The sequence below is a fragment of the Engystomops pustulosus genome, chromosome 4, assembly GCF_040894005.1.
Source record: "Engystomops pustulosus chromosome 4, aEngPut4.maternal, whole genome shotgun sequence".
NCBI classification, from domain to species: Eukaryota; Metazoa; Chordata; class Amphibia; order Anura; family Leptodactylidae; genus Engystomops; species Engystomops pustulosus.
In genome coordinates, this window is record NC_092414.1 from 208,043,770 (window position 1) to 208,066,028 (window position 22,259).

The 22,259-nt window shown below is 44.0% G+C and overlaps 1 protein-coding gene across 8 annotated transcripts in view; it reads right to left on the bottom strand.

Annotated features, from left to right (window-relative positions):
- LOC140128225 (A.superbus venom factor 1-like) overlaps nucleotides 1-22,259 on the bottom strand; it is a 119,915-nt gene that overhangs the window by 47,715 nt on the left and 49,941 nt on the right. For 6 of the 8 annotated variants that reach the window (XR_011855128.1, XM_072149772.1, XM_072149771.1 and 3 more), the window contains 14 exons: nucleotides 16,659-16,845; nucleotides 16,399-16,561; nucleotides 15,746-15,816; nucleotides 15,168-15,259; nucleotides 12,082-12,164; nucleotides 11,231-11,318; nucleotides 9,682-9,784; nucleotides 9,361-9,481; nucleotides 7,982-8,097; nucleotides 5,124-5,270; nucleotides 4,167-4,370; nucleotides 1,945-2,136; nucleotides 234-395; nucleotides 4-133 (listed from right to left, as the gene is read on the bottom strand). Coding sequence is in view for 7 of the 8 variants with exons in the window: in XM_072149772.1 (XP_072005873.1) it covers nucleotides 4-133; nucleotides 234-395; nucleotides 1,945-2,136; nucleotides 4,167-4,370; nucleotides 5,124-5,270; nucleotides 7,982-8,097; nucleotides 9,361-9,481; nucleotides 9,682-9,784; nucleotides 11,231-11,318; nucleotides 12,082-12,164; nucleotides 15,168-15,259; nucleotides 15,746-15,816; nucleotides 16,399-16,561; nucleotides 16,659-16,845 (1,859 nt within the window). In the remaining variant the exon portion in view is untranslated. The remainder of the gene's footprint in view (nucleotides 1-3; nucleotides 134-233; nucleotides 396-1,944; nucleotides 2,137-4,166; nucleotides 4,371-5,123; nucleotides 5,271-7,981; nucleotides 8,098-9,360; nucleotides 9,482-9,681; nucleotides 9,785-11,230; nucleotides 11,319-12,081; nucleotides 12,165-15,167; nucleotides 15,260-15,745; nucleotides 15,817-16,398; nucleotides 16,562-16,658; nucleotides 16,846-22,259) is intronic. The other 2 variants (XM_072149776.1, XM_072149774.1) reach the window with 1 other exon arrangement.

A 22,259-nucleotide genomic window follows, 5' to 3' on the forward strand; every position in this document is an offset into this window, starting at 1 on the left:
CACCTGATCTTTTTGCGGTTGTGGTCTGGAGAGTTGATTGTAGGGCCAGGCCGGCATCATAAAACACCCCCATACTATCGGTACCACCTCCAGGTGTACAGCCAATATCTGACTTCTCCACAGAGTCCCACATCTAGATGGATACAACAGACATTCATAGGTTGTACAATTATTGTAGATCTCTTACCAGATTTTAAGATTGTTTCTATGGCGGGTTACAGCACATTCCTCACCTTCTTTTGGGAAATTTTTAATTTGTTGTTTAGCGCATGGACTCCTTTATCTACGATCACCAGGCGCACATCGGCCCCCGGATCAGCTTCCAGCTTTAATTTCATGGAAGACGCAGGTCTTTGGACTTTATTGTCTCTTCTTCTGTCACCAGTCAACGACAGCTGTGTCATGGTATAACATAGGTATGAGATGGATGAGATCTACTGCCTCGCGCCTCTTCTCTAAGCTTCTCAGTCTCGTAGATTATTAGTGAAACGGAGCAACAAAGAATACAAATCGAAAACGTTCATCAAAAAACAAAAAATTGAGAAAATTAGCAACCAAAAAAGTAGGTGCCTCCTGCGGTTACTCGTAAAAGCATCATGATACATTTTTTACAGGTGTTCAGACAATTTTTATAGATTTTTGTAACTGGATCGCCAGAGTACTTTGGTAAAAGGAAGTGACGTGCTGTTCCAACTGCGCCATTTATCTGACGCCTTATCGCTCCATAATCATAATCTCTATTCATTTATATAGCGCCATCATAATCCGTAGAACTTTACAAATCATAGGGGACATATACATATATAATACTACATCACTGAGTGCAAACAGTCATATGGAACACTAGAAGTGAGGGCCCTGATCACAGTTTGCAGTCCCCCTTGTAACCAGAGGTTCTTGTGTTTTTAGAAGACTTTTATTAGTTAGAAAAATCACATTTTTGTTCAAGACTGAAGTAAAATTCTTTTCACGTTTAAGCAGAATATAATTGAATACTTGGCTTTAATAACTAAGCCAAGTAAAAGAAATAGTGATGAGAGGACCTATGATCAGGTCCATGCTTGACATTGAGGGTTTGGGTCACTGAACCCGGTGTAGCAGCCCTGAATAACCCCGTTCCAGATTATACCTCCTTATAACCTTTATGCCTCTTCTTTTTTCCATTATGCTGTGCTATATACTGCATTTAATTGGATGAAATAAATATATGTATTTTTAGCTTACTATCAACTTCTTATGCCTAGCTGGCATGCCTTTGCTTTTTGAAGGGCATACCTCCGTATAGCTCCTCTCTGCCTCCGGCCCTTCCCCCTTACATTTCAAGACGAGCTCACACACACACACAGACTTCCTGCCAGCATTAGAAGAGTAAAACTATAAGCTACAGGCAGATAAGGTCTTTATCCAGGGAAGGGGGAGGGAGACAGATCTAACAGTGTATTATATGGCTGAGATGTAGCAGCACCAAGAATGTAATTGTGTGTAATATGCATCTCATAGATCTCATCATCTCTCATCTCCGATCTGTCTCATCTCTCTTCCAAAGTGTCAGATACTATTGAATGTTCAGAAGATGAATGAAAGTCGACTGCAGTTTTAGGCACATGCTCTGTTTCTATGCAGAAATGTAACTAATGCAACACAAATCATACAAGTAATACGTGTCATCTAGCGCAGGTACAAAGTCCCCGTTATGTAGGGTCAATGCACACTGTGTGATCTCTAGTATGTGTTACATCTCATTCATGTGCATATTGTTCATCTCTATGTAATTGATGCATCTTGTCCGTCTATAATAGGGCACATTAGGGCACATTATAATAGGGCCACGCTTTCATATCTATAATTAATATCTATAAATGTGAGATTGCTGTTGGATGTTCGGTTCTTCTTTAAATATAATAAGATATCAACAAATCTATTACTCCACATTGCATTACTCACCTTTCCCATGCAGGAGTCGGTTACATCCACCCAGATAGAGTCCGAGACAATCTCATTTCCGACAATGTAATATGCAATTATACGGAAGGATGGAATGAATTCCTCTGTGATGGGGAGAGACATGGTGACCAGAGACTGACCCGCCAGCCGAGGTTGTCTGCCCACCTTCACAATCCTGCCCGTGGTTGTGATCTAAAAGTAATGAAACAACAAATACTGTTACATCTTACATTCAGTTATAGGATTTATGATGATAGTTAAGCTTCTTCTCCCTCTTAGAATCAAAAAACTGCTACTTTGTAAATAGTTAAAGTGAAATGCAGATATCTTTGGTTTACCCTGCAGCAGCAGTCGTTGTCTCCTCTGGCTGTGCTGCTTATCTTTATTTACACAAGAAATACTACAGACTCTGCTGCTGCTCCCTACTCACTTTGGAAAGAGTGGGGACCATGTAATGCTACTCTCTATATAGCTAGCAGGAGAGCCTTGTGTCTGTGCAGATCTGTGAATGCAGAATCCCTACAAAGAATAGTGAGGTAGAAGAGCCTCATGTTCCCTATCAGTCCCTCCATCCCAATTCTGCATAACTGGTTCTGTCAGTCTCTCTGCACCTTAAATTTTATTTTAGAATTGTTACTTCTCTCCCTAGTTTCTGCTCAGTACTTCATTTAAACTGATAGGTTATGCAGATCTTATATATACACAATCTGCTGAGCTCAGTAGATTTGCTGAAATCCTTCCTACTTCAGAGAATATGCATCATGGGATCCATGGGTATCCTGTAATTGACTCAGATTTAGGGCAAAGACAGAAAAAGGTTAGTTTTCCTGTACTTCTCTGGTACTGAGGACAATTTCTGACAAGCAGCTTTAGAATATAAACATTTCGTAACACTGATAACAAAAAAGGTGAGAGAAACAATATTGGCTTTTTTTCTGCAAGGTTTATTTTTACAGAGTTCATCATACAGGTCCAATAATGCTACAGATTTATTGTACAGATTGTTACGGACACAATGTTACCAAATATGTGGGGAATATTTGTGTGGGTTTTTTTAAACTTTATTAGATTATATGGGAGGCTGGAGTTTTCTGGACTTAGTATTTATTGTCATAAAATGTTTTTTAAATGCGTTTTTTACTATTTTGGCTAATAGTGGCAAGTATTTCTCCCTATATAGAAAGTCAGGGTTTGAGGTGACAAATATTTCTAGGTATTTTAGCTTTGCACTTGGCCAATTAACTGGGTAAAATGCCTGTAGATGTGCTATTTGGGATGAGGGTGCTGATATATTCAAGACTTCAGATTTGCTGAACTCTGAAGTTAGAAACTTGCCCGAACAACTCCATTTACTGAAGAATATGGGGGAATGCCGTTTTGTGGTTCGTGATCATTATTAGGAGGTCGTCTGCAAAGGCTTCATTTAAAGAGGACCTGTCACCCAATTTATTGGCACTAGGAGCTGCTTACTAAAGTAAGCAGCTCCTAGTGGTCGATCAAACGCCCCAGTGTTAGAGTGATAGCGTTACCGGAAACCCCTGGTAACGCTATCAAACACTGCGGCGGGTTACAGTGTAATTGTCGGACAGCTCGCAAAGCTGTCCGACGTATTCATGAGGGGGCGGGGAAGTCACTGTCGGCCTATGGAGTGAGCGGGGCAGTGCGGGGAAGAGGCAGCGCCTCGGACCGCCCCCTCATGAATACATCGGATGGCTTTGCAAGCAGTCCGATGATTACATTGTCCCCGCCGTAGTGTTTGATAACGTTACCGGAGGTTTCCAGTAACGCTATCACTCTAACACTGCAGCGTTTGATCAAGCACTAGGAGCTGCTTACTTTAGTAAGCAGCTCCTAGTGCCGAAAATTTAGGTGACAGGTCCTCATTAAGTGTTTGATGGGGCCTATCTCCAACCCTTGAATCTGGGGGTGTTCACTAAGAGCTTGCAGTAGGGTCTCCATTACTAATACACACTGGGGGGTTGAGAGTGGGCAACCCTGCCGACTGCCATTCCTTATTGAGAATGGCTAAGAGTAGGTGCCGCTAACTTTAACACTTGCACTTGTTTTTCGCGTGGGTAATGGCATCAAAAATTGACATGACATGTTCATAAAAATCATTATCAAATCCAATTTACACTTTAAGTACACATAGAAATGCCTGAGATTGCAGAAGCTTACGGGAACAAATCTTGGTTTTTGTGCTAAGTATAGCAATGTCTTACCAGGTAGGTGAAATGATGTCTCTCATTCTGAACCGTCGTGTTGGTATTACGAGTGCTGAAATTTACAACAAGATTGTCTCCAGGTTTGACCTCCGAGGGGGTGACACCGATGTGCAGGTAGTTCCCTCCTGACTGATAAACATTGGCCGTCAGTGAAGCGGACGCCTGCCGGGCGGGGGGAAGGGCAGGATCTGATGTCCTCACCTGTAATCACAAAATAGGTGAAGAAAATAATAGAATTTCATGATAAAAATAGATATCATAAAATTGATTTTGAAGACCATCATAAGCAGTATTTCTTCATTTACTCTACACATGGTTACTGTATACTATAACTCTGAGCCTCTTGACATTGAATAAGACAGGAAACTATTAGATCTCTTAAATGTAGGAATAACATGTTGAGTGCCTTGAACATGGACCAGCAGAGTTGGAATAAAAGCCACTGCTTGCCATATTTTGTGTGAGTACTTTGAAATATTTGGATTCTTTATTGGAATGACCATTTACACCCTAATTGGATTGTTTGTCAGATTTATTATACACATTGGGGCTCATTTACTAACGGTCCGAACGCCACACTTTCGTCAGGTTTCTCGAATATTTCCGCCGAATTGCCCCGGGTTTTTTGCACACAGAATCGGATTTTGGCGCATCGGCACTGGCATGCACGCGACAGAAATCGGGGGCGTGGCTGTCGGACAACCTGACGGATTTGGACAAACCGCGGAATTTAAAAAAGGATTTGTGTTGCAAGATCAAGCACTCACATGCACCGGGAAGAAGCAGGTGAACTCCGGCAGACCTCGGCGCAGAAGTGACACGTGCAGGAACTCGGATGCATGATCTTAGTGAATCGTGACGGACCCGAATCCTCGTCGGACAACACACTGCGGGATCGCGACGGGACCGGGTAAGTAAATCTGCCCCATCATATTTATCTGCAGAGATACTCACAGTAATCCTAAGGGTCTCTATATCTGCCGTAGTGTTCAGCGTGAGCCGGGCCGTTCCCTCCGCTCCTGTTATACCCTCCACCGTTCCTGGTTCGGCCACCACCGGGACCCTCTGTGCTGGAGAACCATCAGGGTATGTCACATGGACCTTTGGGATGATGAAAAGTATCTTAAATCATTAAAAATCAATAAAAAACATGGATATTGTCACTAAGGCCCCTTCTCCACTGGCGTTTTTCACGCGCGAGTTCTGCGCGTGCATTTGACACTCAGAACTCGCATTGCACTCTGTCCCATTGTATTCAATGGGTCTTTCTCCATTAGCGTGGTTTTTAACGCGCGTGCTTGCGTTCGTTTGCACGCGCGTCAAAATCGCAGCATGCTCTATTTTTGCGGGTCACGCGCGTTTTTCACGCCCCATTCAAGTCTATGGAGATGCATCAAGAACGCATTGCACTCGCAATCATTGCAAGTGCAATGCGAGTGCAATGCGTTTTAAACGTAAGGGTTGCTAGGTGACCAGAATAACATTATTTCCCCTGCTCGCGATCGAGCATTTAATTAAAAAAACACAATGAAGAACAGTGAAGAATAGAATAAAATCATTGTACACAGTGAACACAGTGACCACAGGATCATTTAAGATAAAAACACAGTGCAGAACACAGTGCAGAATAGATTACAGATGTTCGGCACATCTGCTTACTTGTCGGGAGATACGCGCGGAACGGCGCGAACAAAATAGCATGTGAAGAACAATATATATGTGTGAAGAACACATTGCAGATGTATTTAAACATCTGCAATGTGTTCTTCACACACATATATATTGTTCTTCACATGCTATTTTGTTCGCGCCGTTCCGCGCGTATCTCCCGACAAGTAAGCAGATGTGCCGAACATCTGTAATCTATTCTGCACTGTGTTCTGCACTGTGTTTTTATCTTAAATGATCCTGTGTTCACTGTTTTTATTCTATTCTTCACTGTTCTTCACATCTGCTAAATTGTCGGGAGATAATATACGCGCGGAACAGTGAAGAATAGATCGCAGATGTTTGCAAATTATCAGAAGACATTCTTTTTCAATTAAATAACACATTTTAATCCCAAACCATGGTCCCTTTAAAAAATGCTCGAGTCTCCCATTGAATCGCGCGTCAAAAATGCGCCGAAAACGCAAAAAAAACGCAAATTACTCCAAGGAAAAATGGAACAAAAACGCAGCCAAAACGTCAGTTTTTCACGCATTGCACCCTGACGTGAAACGCAACGCTAGTGTGCAAGAGGCCTTAACGTCATATTTATAGGACATCTACCATCAGATTACCTGTTGGTAGATGATTACTACTCACCTCAATGTCACCCTTTGCAGCATTTAATAGAAATTATTTTTTTTTAAATATTCAGATGAGACTGATGTGCTCTGCAGAGCCCCCCGAAAAGTGATTTATTCCCTCGCCTTGGCTCAACCAGCTCCACCTACTGAGGCACCGCCCACAGAGTGTTGGCGTCACCGTTTCTCTCTGAAATTCTTGCGCAATGTGTGATCATAACATTCACTGCGCTGAGAGAAAGCTGTTGCCAGCCGGGCCTGCGGGTGTAATCACATCACTTTGTGGCAGGGCCCAGAGGTGCTCTATAGACCTCAGGCTCATTTGCATATAAAAAAAAAACATTTTTATACTACATGCAGCCAATCTAAGATAAACTGAAAGAAAATTACAGTAAAGGAGCACGAGGATGTGAAAAGTAACCATTTACATTCTTGGAACCTGGCGGGAGATGTCCTTTAAAGGAAATAAATATGGTAGTTATTGGTAACCTTCAGGTACTACTACTCTTATCTTCTCGCTAACCCCAGGAGCAGTTGTGTATTGTTGAAGGGCATCTACCACCAGGATGAAGGATTGTATGCAAATGAGGCTGAGGGGCTCCAGGCTTCATAGGTGTTAATGGAGCCTGGAGCCCCTCAGGCTCATTTGCGTACAATCTTTCATCTAGGTGGTAGATGCCCTTTAATGGCTACAATGGGATGTCATAAAAACCAGTAGGTCCAGCAGGGAGCATTTTAAAGGTTACATGCCGGGTGGAGGAGGGAGGGGGTTGAGGGTTTCTCATCATCCCCCTCTTCATAGAAAGCTGAGCTGTCAATGAGGTAATTTGGCAAAATATGGAACATGTCCCATATGCACGTTGGCCGCTGATCCATGTCTCGGTGCGGTCAGACTCATTTACTGCGGTCGGGCTCATTTACTAAGGGTCCGAATGCCGCACTTTCGTCGGGTTTCCCAATATTTCCGTTTTGCCCTGAATTGCCCCTGGATTGTGGCGCATGTGATCGGATTTTGGCGCATCAGCGCCAGCTTGCATGCGTCAGAAATCAGGAGCCGTGGCCGTCGGACAACCCGACGGATTCGGACAAACCGCAGAATTTAAAAAAGGTTTTGAGTCGCGAGATCAGCACTCACATACATTGGGAAGAAGCAGGTGACCTCATACACTGGGAAGAAGCAGGTGACCCCGGCGGAGCAGCTACACATGGAAGGACCCACGATCTTAGTGAATCGCACCAGACCCGAATCCACGTTGGACAACGCACCCTGGGATCGCGACAGGACCGGGTAAGTAAATGTGCCCCAGTGTTCTCACCGTATCATAATTGGGTGCCGTAGAACTCTACAGCAGGGATGATCTGCCTACAAATTGTGCGGAGAGGTTTCGGCTCCTACTACACTGCACGTGTTCATGAGGCTTATGTTTTTTCATATACCATATCCTGGCTCTATGTTAGTAGGGTAACCCTACTGGTGGATTATCACACACACAGCTGAACCGTGACAGTATTTGGGTCACATACCAAGAGATCGTAGGGCATTCCAGGCTTGAAATATTGGGACGTTCTTGTAAATAGAACATTATATGGTGAGCTCACTATGTGGATGTCTTCAAGTTCACTTTCAACGAATTCCCTTCCTAAAAGGGCGACAGAAATCCATATATACATATACACTCACCGGCCACTTTATTAGGTACACCTGTCCAACTGCTCATTAACACTTAATTTTTAATCAGCCAATCACATGGCAGCAACTCAGTGCATTTAGGCATGTAGACATGGTCAAGACAATCTCCTGCAGTTCAAACCGAGCATCAGTATGGAGAAGAAAGGTGATTTGTGGCCTTTGAACGTGGCATGGTTGTTGGTGCCAGAAGGGCTGTTCTGAGTATTTCAGAAACTGCTGATCTACTGGGATTTTCACGCACAACCATCTCTAGGGTTTACAGAGAATGGTCCAAAAAAGAAAAAACATCCAGTGAGCGGCAGTTCTGTGGGCGGAAATGCCTTGTTGATGCCAGAAGTCAGAGGAGAATGGGCAGACTGGTTCGAGCTGATAGAAAGGCAACAGTGACTCAAATCGCCACCTGTTACAACCAAGGTAGGCAGAAGAGCATCTCTGAACGCACAGTACGTCGAACTTTGAGGCAGATGGGCTACAGCAGCACAAGACCACACTGGGTGCCACTCCTTTCAGCTAAGAACAGGAAACTGAGGCTACAATTTGCACAAGCTCATCGAAATTGGACAGTAGAAGATTGGAAAAACGTTGCCTGGTCTGATGAGTCTCGATTTCTGCTGCGACATTCTGATGGTAGGGTCAGAATTTGGCGTCAACAACATGAAAGCATGGATCCATCCTGCCTTGTATCAGCGGCTCAGGCTGGTGGTGGTGGTGTCATGGTGTGGGGAATATTTTCTTGGCACTCTTTGTGCCCCTTGGTACCAATTGAGCATAGTTGCAACACCACAGCCTACCTGAGTATTGTTGCTGACCATGTCCATCCCTTTATGAGCACAATGTACCCTGTAACATCTGATGGCTACTTTCAGCAGGATAATGCGCCATGTCATAAAGATGGAATCATCTCAGACTAGAACATGACAATGAGTTCACTGTACTCAAATGGCCTCCACAGTCACCAGATCTCAATTCAACAAATCCGACAAATCTGCGGCAACTGTGTGATGCCATCATATGGAGCAAAATCTCTGAGGAGCTTCCAGCACCTTGTTGAATCTATGCCATGAAGAATTGAGGCAGTTCTGAAGGCAAAAGGGGGCCAACCCGTTACTAGCATGGTGTACCTAATAAAGTGGCCGGTGAGTGTATATGTATATCAATATGTGAAGATAAAGGCTAAAACAAAGGAAATAGATGAATAGATTATAATCCGCACCAGAATCGGTGATGAGAGTAATGGTCATGTATAAGGTGTACTGCAACAACTCATCAGCATTCAGAAAGTGCTTAACCAAATCTTCTGTCTTCAGTACAACAAGTCCTTTTCCACCAAGAACCTAATGGACAGAAAATTAGAAAAGGATAAATAATAAAAAAGAAATGATGGTAGAGGAAACATAGAGGTGGTAGAGAGCTCCCAAACATCTGGAGGAGAAGCAAACAATTCAGGTCCCAAAAGAAATATTTAAAATTGTTTAAACTGAAAAACATCGGATTTATTGTTCCAAGGAAAACGGGTGAAATATGATGATCCTACCGGAATCCGTCTCAGGCTGTCTGCTATACTGGTGCTAAGATCATCTTTCATGACCACAAACCTCACAAAGGCCATGCCATCTACAGGCTTACCGAAGAGGAACCTGGGAACGGAGAGGAAATCAGAAGATACATTCCTGACTAATAATAATAATAATTCCTGTATTTATATAGCGCACACAGATTACGCAGCGCTGCACAGAACTTGCCAAATCAGTCCCTGTCCCCATGGGGCTCACAATCTAATCAACCTACCAGTATGTTTTGGAGTGTGGGAGGAAACTGGAGGACCTGGAGGAAACCCACACAAGCACGACTATTATCTTTATATTACTGCAGGAAAATGTGGAAAGTTAAAGCCCAAACCACAGTAAAAAAATTAGCATTTAATACACCATGGGCACGTGCTCTCCTGGACCGGATCCTGGGCGAGCACTGGGCTGGGTAGAGAAGGGAGGCAGAGTGAGCGCTCCTCACCCCTCCCCTCGCCATAGAAAGATGAGTGGCCACCCAGTTGCTGTGTGGTGAGACACCATGTGATCACAGCACCGGGACTGGGTGCCATAGACCTCAATGGGGGCCATGATTGTGTGGCCAGTTCACAGCCCCGTTATGGTTATGAGAATGAGGCCGTAAAGAGACAAAATTTAGAGAGTTGCCGCCTCCTTAGCCGGTATTTTGAAATTTGCATATTAATGACAGGGGGGCTATATCATTTAACCATTTAAAATTGAGCAGCCTTGTTTAAAATGGTTCCCTCTTCATATGGGGTGGGTATATGCTAGATGATATTATTATTATTATTATTATTATTATTATTATTATTATTATGGTAAACAACCTAGGCCAGAAGAAGAGTGATATAGCCTGTGTATAATTGCTCTTTGGTTTCTTCTTCCTAGATTTTAAGGGAATGTGTCATCAGGATCACACATTTTCACCTAATGACAGATTCCCAAGATCTTTTTAATGCTAATTCCCAATCTTACTGGTTCCACTCAATTTTTAAAGTAGATACAGTAAAACTACACCTGGCTCCCTGCCAGCAAACCGCAGCAAGTCATGGGGGCGTCCGAGTCTTTGTTATCATCATCATTATCTCCTCTCTGCTCTCATAGCTCCTATCTTCTTTTTGCAGCTGTTAGCTGACCCTGTGCTCCAAGCAAATCTCTAAGCTGATGTCTGTAGGAGGGAGGGGGAGCCAGCAGGACAGAGAGGAGATAATGATGACGACACAGGAATGCACAGCCTTGCTCAGGCGCTCCTGTGACTACCCGCAGGGAGCGAGGGATATTTCTGTTTCATTTTTAATGTAAGTGGAACCTTTTATGTTAATTATAACAGCAATAAGTATATAAATGGACTGGTCAATAGATAAAAGTGTGTCATCCTCATGACAAGTTCATTTTAACCTTTAACAAATAATTTGAATAGTTTTATGAACTTTTCTGGTGAGTGCTGCTCTTCATTTCCTTCATTAGAGCTAAAAGTTTGACTTTTGAGAAATTTTTATGGCGTTCCATCAAATCAGACACTAATCATCTACTTACTTTGCTTTAATTTCCACAGTAAATTCAGTATCATGAATGCAAAAAAAATTCTTCTGTGGGATCAGCTGAATCTCAAATGTGGGCGTCACTATATGGGAAAGGAGAAGTAAGGAGGACTGAACCTTTCAATCAACAGTCCCATCTGTGTACATAAGAGGTAACACTATTTTGGGCGTTATATGACTTGCATTTTGTATACCGTATTTTTCGGACTATATAGGCGCCTTATAGTCCAATGCGCCTTATATATGAACCGTACTTACAGACAACAGCTGCCTTGTACTGTGCACAGGTCTGCCACCTGCTGGTCATTCATCATTATAATCAGGTGCACCTTATACTCCGGTGCACCTTATATATGAACCTAGACATTTTAGCAGGCATTTATTGATGGTGCGCCTTATACTCCGGTGCGCCTTATAGTCCGAAAAATACTGTATATCATTTTATAGGATGATTATGTCATGTGATATCTCTGTAAGCTCGTGTCCATCTGGCTAGTTATATGGACGTCAGGCAAAATTTCAAATGCACATTCCCCTGTTCCGATGTATCACAGTGTTTCAAATTCACTTCTCTTCTTAATTTATGGAAGAGAAGACCCGACATCCTCGTTTGGGTTCGGCATTGCAGAATTGGCGACCGAACAGCAAGTCCGGCAAATTGAGGCCCCTAGCAACTAGTCATGACTATAATTGTCCAGGGGACTCACTCTGACCAATCACAGCCATGGCTGGGGGTCAGTTCGCTGGACTGGCTGTTCGACCGCCAAAACCCTTTAAGACAGGACCGTCGTAAAGTAAATGACTGTAACTGATATTATCTCCATGTCGATTAGCAAATCCTCTTACCGTATTCTTTCACCTCAAAGTTTGTGGAGTATATATGGACTGGAGAGTGCTCATACCTCACTGATATGGTCCATACTCCCACACTGCAGGGACAGATGAATAAGGTGTCACATTGTATGGTCAAAGGATAAATACAACGTGAAATTTTCAGCATTTTTGAACATTACAACCTCAAAATCAAACATATTGGGGCGCATTTACTAAGGGCCGTGCACCAGTTTTCTGTTGGACTTTGCACGTTCTGTTCAGTGCATACTGCATGTACAGGTATTGGTGTCCGCGCCACATTTCTGCACTGAAAGGGGCTCAGTCGGACTGTGCACCACATTAAACAAGCAAAGTCCAACAGAAATGTGTCACACGGCCCATGTTATAGGTGCACCCTGCTGTGGCGCAAGATTCATACAGAATATGCGGCAGAAATCCTGAATCTGGCGGCCCCTGCACACTACACAGGACACTGCACCTTATACAGACTGCACTGTTCTTAGTAAATGTGCCCCATTTTATTTTACGTGTTAGCCTGTGTTATGTGAATCTGCCGCACTCTGCACACTCCACATAGTACAGACTGCACTAGTTTGGATAGATTTGGGTCTGTGAGTGAAGATTTCTGAGTGCATTTGTACACCTTATGGCCCACATTTACCACAACTAGTACAACCGGCACTACGTGCGACAGAGTGGACCAACTTCTTTTTGGTATGCCTTCTACATAGAGCGTGTGACACAATTCTGAGGGAATCTGCATGATAAATATGGCACACCGCCCGACTGTGCACCCGAACGCCCCTGGTGCATTCGTCGGTCACTTCATAAAAACGTGTGCAAGCAGTGTTCACATTGGGGGTAATTTACTAAGGGCCCGATTCACGTTTTCCTGATGTGTTACCCGAATATTTCCAATTTGCGCCGATATTCCCTGTATCGCCCCGGGATTTTGGCACACGCGATTGGATTGTGGCGCATCGGCACTGGCATGCACGCGACCGAAATCGGGGGGCATGGCCGAACGAAAACCCGACGGATTCGGAAAAACCGCCGCATTTAAAACAAAAAGTGTTGCGGGACTCGCGCTTTCCTTCACTAGGAATAGGCCGGTGAACTTCAGTGCATTCCGGCGGGCCTCGGGGAACTTCAGCGCAGCAGCGCCACCTGGTGGACGTTGGAGGAACTGCCTTAGTGAATCCCGGCCGGACCCGAATCCACCGCAGAGAACGCGCCGCTGGATCGCGAATGGACCGGGTAAGTAAATCTGCCCCATTGTTTTTAGTACAAAGTCAGACAGAAAACTGGCACAGACACTTTAATAAATGTGGGCTCGTGTGCAGTTTGTTTACTGCATTTTTTTTTACAAACTGTGAAAAAAAAATCGCCTTATACACTCGTTACAATGGTCTTATCTGAAATGTGGTTATACCATGTAATATCTGCAGTGGATTGCAGGGGAATTTATGAAGCCCGGCGCTTAGGGCTATCGCAACCTTGCCAGACTTGGTGGAGATTTTATGAATACCAAAAATAGTACACAGGACCACATGAACAAAATCACAATACATAAAACAGAATAATACAATACTCGATCTTTATTCCCACAAGGAAACCAAAAAAGACACAACAATTTCAAATCATCACCTGAAATACACAACAACAAACACACAAAAGCGGTGGTGGTCAAATGAATCACAAGTCCACCTCAATAGGTATAAAAGTAAACATAGAGAGCACAAAGCATGTATATGTGTATATACCAGAACCCAATAGTAAATTTTGCCCAAATAGAAAAAAGGGGCGTTACATGTATAGGTGCCTACCAATCATACACAAGGCTCTCGAGACCACCACCGCAGGACCCCGACGTACGTTTCGCCGTCGCTTCCTCAAGGCCATATGAAGCTTTTTATATCCATTTTTTGCCAGAAAACTGACAAAGGCAGCACCGTGTGGGTGTACTCAAAACGACATAGGTCAGTGATAGAGAACCTTAGAGACTCATTTCCCAAGATACAACCAAGACCCAGTTATATGGTGCAAAGTACCAACATCACATGTTATACAGTTACTTATTGCTCCCTGCTCTATCACAGCTTCCAATCATATTGGAGTCCTGAGGACACCAATATAGTGGAAAGAAGATACAGAAATTTGGCTTCTTCTTGTAGCTTCTCTGTAGGGTTCCCTGAACAGGAAGAATCAGGGAGCTGGAGCAGGAGCTCCATTGATAATCTAGCTCTGTCTACACCTTCCTGTTCCTGCTGCAGTCCATGCAGGCATAAATGTGTTGTCCAGAACATGGCACACCCTGGTCTGCCGCAGTCCACAGGAGGTGGACTTGTGGTGAAGGCCTGGGTGCCCTCAGAGAGGACTCTGAGTGCCGACTATGGAGCCCATGCCATAGTTTCGCCACCACTGACATAAATGGTCATAGGTGGACCTGAAATAAACAGGTTAATAAATTATTTTGAATCAAGGTGCTGTCTCCTGGGCGAAAAGAGTCAGTACCCGCAGGAAAGCTTCTACCTAATAGAGCAGTGATGGCGAACGTTTTAGAGACCGAGTGCCCAAGCTACAACCGAAATCCACTTATTTACTGTGAAGTGCCAACATGGCATTTTAAGCAGTAACTTATTGCTACCTGTTCTTCCACATCTTTCAATCGTATCGGCCCCCTGAGGCCACCAATACAGTTGAAACAAAGAGGGCAAATTCAGACCATCATTGTAGCTTCTCACCAGGGTCTCTTTGTAGACAAATAATGAAGGGTCCAGCAAGGGGACCTCAAAAAGATATTGCAGCCCTGTCCACACCTTCTCACTTTTCCTGCAGTTCCAAACAGCCAATGAAGTTTTGCTTAAAAATAGCGCTGAGAGCAGCATCTCTAAAGTTTTCTGGGGCTGCAGAAAGATTTGGTGGATTTGTTGCTTTCTGGTGGACTCTGTCCTGGGGTGATAACCTGAGTGCCCACAGAAATGGCTCTGAGTGCCACCTCTGGCACCCGTGCCATAGGTTCGCCACCACTGTAATAGAGTGCTGCCTTATATTGTATTACATGGACCAAAGAGATTCCAGTACTGATGTGGATTTACCTCCCTAGTTCCAGTAGTTTGTAGGAGAAGGTCATGATACCGGAGCTTCCATAACTTCTCGCTCTCATTTTTTCGACAATTGTACCAGGTCTCTGTAAAGAAAAAAAGTGAATGAAGATGATACATTTTATTATACATTATATTATTGTAATATTATTAATAGTATTAAGTGTAATATTCGAGCAATGATATAAATGTACTTCAGGCTGGGAATGTGTCCTTGGTGAAACATGTTAGATTACAGAGGACCTCGGTCAGGCCTGGATTCTATATAACACAGTTGGCCCCAACGGACCAGTTTTCTAGTGGACGGGCCCTAAAATAATCTCAAATTCCTTGTGAACTGCCAATAATTGTGGAACCTTTAGGCATAGAAGGGTATGAAGGGGTGTGCCTGAAGTTCAGACGCCCCGATGGCCAAATAGATTCACCTATTCATTTATCACATAAAATGTCTCATTGGCTTCTATTGGGGGGAAAAGCGAACACAGATTACAGCAATGGAGTTTCTGGTAATGCAGTGACACCACGTGGTGGATCTACTTTATTCGCCTGGTTAGAACCATTTATTTGCTTACCAGAATTTCGATGACCAGAGCTGGATTCACAGGAGACATCTTGTCATCGACAGAGAAGATACTGTAGACAACTGTGCAAAGAGGACACAGAAGATAATTTATACAAATGTTCAAATGAAACCTTTGCCTACCCTCAGCTTTCCATCAGCAGATTTGAGAGTGGAGTTCATGCCGTGTAGGACATTTCTCATACATCAGCGAGCTGTTAGATCACATATTGGGGCACATTTACTAAGGGTCCCGCGGCCACATTTCCATCAGGTTTCTCAAATTTTTCAGTTTTGGCACACACGATCAGATTGTGGCGCATCGGTGCTGGCTTGTATACAACACAAATTGGGGGTCGTGGACGTTGGACAACCCGACTGACTCGGACAAACCGCCGAATTTAAAAACCAAATTGTGCTGCAAGATCAGCACTCACATGCACCGGGAAGAAGAAGGTGAACTCCGGCAGACCTGAGCGGGGAAGCGACACATGCAGGAAATTGGATGCACGATCTTAGTGAATCGCGACAGACCCGAATCCTCGTCGGACATTCCGGATCGGGGGCGTCAATGGGACGGGTAAGTAAATGTGCCCCATTGAGTCTCAGCAGGTGCAATAATTACAGGGAGCTGGACAGTTCATTGCCACAACCTCATACATATACCTGTAGACCCCGGGGTGTAGATGGTCTTGTCAGTCTGAATGATGGCATAGCCTCTTTGATGGCCGAGCAGGACAACCTTCTCCAGGTTGCACACAGGAGACGTCACAGTCACATAGACGTATTGTTTGGTTTTGGGGTCTTTAGCTAATACTTCAGATGGAATCTGAAAAAAAATAAAAAATAACCTCGAAAGGACGAGATCCGGGATGGATGGATAACTGTGTGATGTATCTGCCACTTGTGTCCCGCCATGACCTTACCCGGACTGTAGCGGTGCCCAGGAAATTGTTGTCATCATTCAGGGAGATCTTCTGCTTTGGTAATCTGAAATCTCTTGTAAGAAAGACTTGAATCTCAACATCAGCCTCAAAAGTCTTGTTGTTTCCATCTAAGACGATGGTTTCATCACTGTCCCGGTGTAACACGCTGGGTGTAATGAGAGTGCACCTATCACAGAGACAAGAAGGACATCAGCCAAACCCCTCGATAAGAAAAGACAATAGTGATGTGTAACTGAGATAACAGCCATGAGCCATACATGTACATTGTACGGACATCCCTTGCACAACATACAGCCCTGTCATTTGCTCCTTATTTAGCTGATCTATAACTGATTTTGTTTGCTGCCAGATGTGGAGCAAGTTACCGTAGCATCACTAGCTTCTGGAGCCACTAGGAGTCAGCACACCTGCAAGGTGGCCTTAAGGGGAACTCTTACTCCCTGACTCTAGTCAAAAGCCTCTCACTCAGCTAAACCAGTTCTCTACACTGTACTGAGGAGAAGCAATCACATTGAAACAGCGCTGTGTACAGTTCTTTCCGGAACAGATATACTGGTCATGACATTAGGCTTCCTGAAAGTCATGCTTGATAGTAATGGGGCTGACTTGCAAGGATGCAAAGAGACATGGTTTTCCTTGTCTCATCAAGGAATATCGGTTTGCATATTTCCTAGAATCCCCTAGTGGAGCATCAAAAGTCTCAACACGCCTGCAAAGCGGCCTCAATTGGCAAACTCTCGGAAAGGCCTAACTCTCTGACCCCAGCATAGGAAGAGACACACAGGGATGTTGGTGGTAAATAATGAAGAACGCAATGCACTAGTAGATTCGCTAGTATCCATATTTTAGAGAAATCTGCCCAAGGGAGGTAGCAGTACCCAGCTATCATGTAAGAGATATCCTTCATTAATATTTACACGTTCCATTTGACCATTGGATTGTGGATGATGTGCACATGAGGACTCTTCTGAATTTAGATGTGAATTGGACACCTCATCAGAGGGAAGATCAGACTTGAATGAAGAAAGCCATGCGCAACGACCCAGACAGTGGTGCAGCCAGCAGAGGAGTAATATCTCTGATTAAATCCATGACAATATGGAACATTGAGCATGAACAATTAGAGCCAAAATAATAACATAAGAATAACATAAGTTGGGATGTCTTCAAACTGAAGAGGAGCAACTTACTCAATTGATAAGGATCAATTATCTGAATATGCTGAGGATTCCTGGTCTGTAGTCTCAAAAGATCGGGAAACTGCGTCATCGGTAATGTTTTTCCAACATAGGACAGAAATAGAGTACAAAATGAAATCTAGCATAGAACATCTTGCTGATGAGGGTTCAGATTCTGTGTAGATTGTAAGTACAGTAGGTTATGAGTACAGTAGGTGAGGGTTTTGTGGTTTGTATAAATGAATTCATCCATTCTTCCAGAGACCACTTGATGGTCAAAGCTTATGGTCTAGCAAAAGCAAAGATTGGGGTAGTGAGTGAAGAGAAGTTTGGGCTGAATTGTTTGTTCATTTGGGATGAATTGTTGTATTGCTCAAAGCAACTGAGAATGGGGCTAATCCATAGTGGCATTGACCTTTTGTGGGTCCAGACTAGTATCTCCTAGTCCTAACAACAGTGGGGAACATTTACTAAGGACGCATTTCCGTTTGGTTTCCCCAACATTTCTGTTTTGCTCTGAATTGAACAGGAGTTTTTGGCGCACACGATCGGATTTTGGTGCATCAGCAACGGCTTTCGTGTGACCCAAATCGGGGGGAGTGGCCGTCATACAACCCGACTGATTCGGACAAACCACAGAATTTAAAATTCAAATTGTGTTGCAAGATCAGCACTCACATACACCGATAAGAAGAAGGTGAACTCCGGCGGACCTCACCGGGGAAGCGACACATTCAAGAAATCGGGCGCGCGCTGTAAGTGAATCGCGGCAGCTCCGAATCCTCGTCGGACATTCCTGATCGGCGGCGTCAACGGGACGGGTAAGTAAATGTGCCCCAGTGTGTCAACATATTTAGTAGATTAAGAGGTGGTTCAAATAGACCATCACCCAAAAGTACAAGTCCTGCAAGACCCATCCCTACTAACTGTTACCATTTGCCGGAGTATATTGAATGAGCAATCAGGCATATTAGGGCTCAATCTCCCGAGTGGGCAGAAAAAATATGTACAAAAATCAATTTTTAAAAAATTTAAAATAAAAATCTTCTAATTTCCTAGAACCGCATTTTGCCACCCATAAAAATTTGGATGAAAAGTGGTCAAAAGTTCCAACAATGTCTAAAATGATATGAACAAAAATATCTGCTCATCCTGCAAAAATGATCTCTTATATATCTCCATATAAAAAAGCACCAAAGTATAAATAGGTTATGTTAGAATATGGCGATAGGAAAAATTTATTAAGAACATACTGGGGCACATTTACTTACCCGGTCCCGTTGCGATCCCGCAGCGCGATGGCCGACGAGAATTCGGGTCTGACGGGATTCACTAAGGTCCGTGCGCCCGATATCCTGCATGTGTCGCTGCTGTGTCGAGGTCCACCGGAGTTCACCTTCTTCCCGATGCATGTGAGTGCTTGATCTAGTGACACAAATCGTTTCTTAAATTCCGCGGTTTTTCCGAATCCGCCGGGTTTTCCGACGGCCACGCCCCCCAATTTCTGTCACGTGAAAGCCGACGCCGATGTGCCACAATCCGATCGCGTGCGCCAAAAACCCGGGGCAATTCACCGCAAAATGGAAATATTCGGGAAACCCGATGAAAGTGCGCGATTCGGACCCTTAATAAATGAGCCCCAAATTCCCCAAAAGTGAATGAGATGTATAATCTGGAGACCATAGTGAAAGCCATAAATACAGGCAAAACTAAAAAATTGTTCCAACCAAATTTTTTGCTAATGAATGCTACAGTTCTCCGCTGCAACAACCAAAAGGTGGGATTAGGCTCCCTGCTTTGCTTCTCCCCATCTCTGGGACCCGCTGTGATTTTACCAACCGATTCGCCTGAGCCAGGGAGAGCCAACCGGATCTCACATCTGTATCCATGTTGTCTCTCCCACCTGGCACACATGCTGGAGTTGGTGCGCCTGCATAGTCATGTCTGGGGGATTGTTTTATTGTGCAATAAGTTGACTTTTTAATTAGTACAATTCACTTATTCCTTTCTGATTGCCTATTTGTTGCCCGTATCTAGCAGACTGGATGAAAAGAAAAGTAATTTTATATCATGGTAATTTAACACAATTTTGTTACAGACAGAGCAATACCATGTATGTGTATTTGTGATGCAAATCTATTTTGAATGCAAACATTTTTTTTTTCTTTTTTACTGTTAAACATCATGCTAATATATGAGCTTTAGTTATTTTTTAAAGACATCACCAACATAATAAACTGCATTAATAAGTCTTAATAAAAATAAATAATAATAATAAATTAAAATTTTTATAGCGCCATCATATTCTGCAGTGTTTTACTATAAATGTATGTTACAATGTATTACATTAAGGTGATCATTGTTCCTAGACACATTTTTAGGCCTTGCTTCTAGGCCGGTGGGTGGGCCAATATGGTAGTTGTTGGTTCCCTGTGATTCTACTTTAGAAACCAATGGTGGTGGTAGTGTTAAAGGGGTTTTCCGATAGTAATAAAAAAGAGCGCGGTGGCCGGAGTTCGGCTGCATAAAAAATAAACTTTTAATTACCTCATCCAGTGCTCCCGGTGTCCTGCGCCGCGGTCACTCTGTGCTGTGCTCCATTTTGTTTACATGGCAAGGAAGCTCCGCTCTAAGTTTCCGTCCCCTGTTCCAGCACCCTACACAGCACCTTGGACAGGAGACGGGTGGCCATGAATTTGCCGAAGCAAAGCTTTTGTGTACCTGAAAACAACCTGGTGCACAACACATCGGGACACCAGGAGGGCCGGATGAGTTAGGTAGAAGTTTATTGTTTATGCAGCCCCTTCCCGGCCACATCATTAATATTTATTACTCTTGGACAACCCCCTTAACGACAGAGCCATAAGAGGCCTGATACAGTCAGGAGGGTTTTCGTTGTCCAGGCCATTACTGCCAAACCTGGACTGTTATTTGGACCTGGGACCCATCATGTACTGTACACGTAAATAGATTTATCCTCTGTAGGTATAAAATGTACGTAAAAATGATGAATGACTGATTGCAGATAGATGAGAAGCAGATTGTGTAGACAAGAACAACATTTTCTCAAGGGACAGATCTTCCTAGAATGGGGGAATGAACTGGTGGTCCATACAATATAGCAGCATTAGGAGCACAGAGATTACAACCAGGGTGGGAGTCATCCAGCAGCGGGCCCCGGCTCCTGCTGACTCCGCCCCTGATCTTGATGACCCTGCCCACTATGCCCCCTGACCATGCCCCCATCAGCTCCAGCTGCATCAGGTTTGCAGATGGAGTGGAATAAAATGATGATGAAGAGAGCTGTCAGCGTTCCCACATCAGCCAGTACCCCTGTGTGCAGCAGAGCCGGTAGGTGCAATGTGATGATGTCATGGAGCCTACGGCATCAGAGTGCACATACCAGGAGCAGAGGAGAGGAGAGAGGGAAGCTACCAGGGAATGGGGAGAGGGGTTTAATATTTTGATCACACAGCAACAAGAAAAGAAAGTGGAAAAGGGGACACAATGGGAGGGGACCTACATTATGTGGGGAACATGAGGGGCACTCAATGCATGGGAGTACATGTGGGGGGCCAATACTTTGAGTGGGAACATGAGGGGACCACAATAAATAAGGAGATATGAGAGGGAGCCACAATATGATGGGGAAAGGCGGGGGCCACAACATTAGAGGGAAATGAGTGGGACCACAATATGAACTGGAGATGACAGAGTGCCACAATATAAGTGGGGGCAGAACATAAGGTGGAGATGACGGGGACATATAATGTGAGGGAGGACGTAATTGGGGACCACAATATAAGGGAGGATGAGGGACCACAATATAATAATTTATCGGGATTATAGCCACAGTATAAGGTGGGCCAAAGCATAAGGGTGAGATGAGGGGCCCATACTGTGAAGGTGGGCATGAGGGAGCCCACATAGTGGGGGAGGAAATGAAGGGGGGGCCCACAATAAGTGGTGGGAGATGAGAGGGGACCACAATGTGAGGGGGAGATGAGCAGGACTACAATATGAGGGGAGATGAGAGGGGCAACAACATAAGGGGAGATGAAATGGGCCTATAGGAGACCCCACAATGTAAGTGGAAAACAATTTTAGGGAGAGCTGGGGAAGGCACAGATTACAGTGTGACCTAAAAATGTGCATGTAATATTTCTATGTAGCAGTAGGTGGGCCCCAAGTATAATCTTCACTGGAGGGCCCCGGGCCATGGATTACACCTAACAGCTGAATGTCATTATCACAATTCTAGCCTGAACTATCACTCAGACTGAAGAAGGAACACAGGCAGAGACTTTGGAGAAAAAACAATTAGTCAGATGAGACAACCCCTTTCAGTAGGTGCTCCGCTGCTGTGACACAATGAGCAGGTCTATCTGTCTCCTCTTCCATT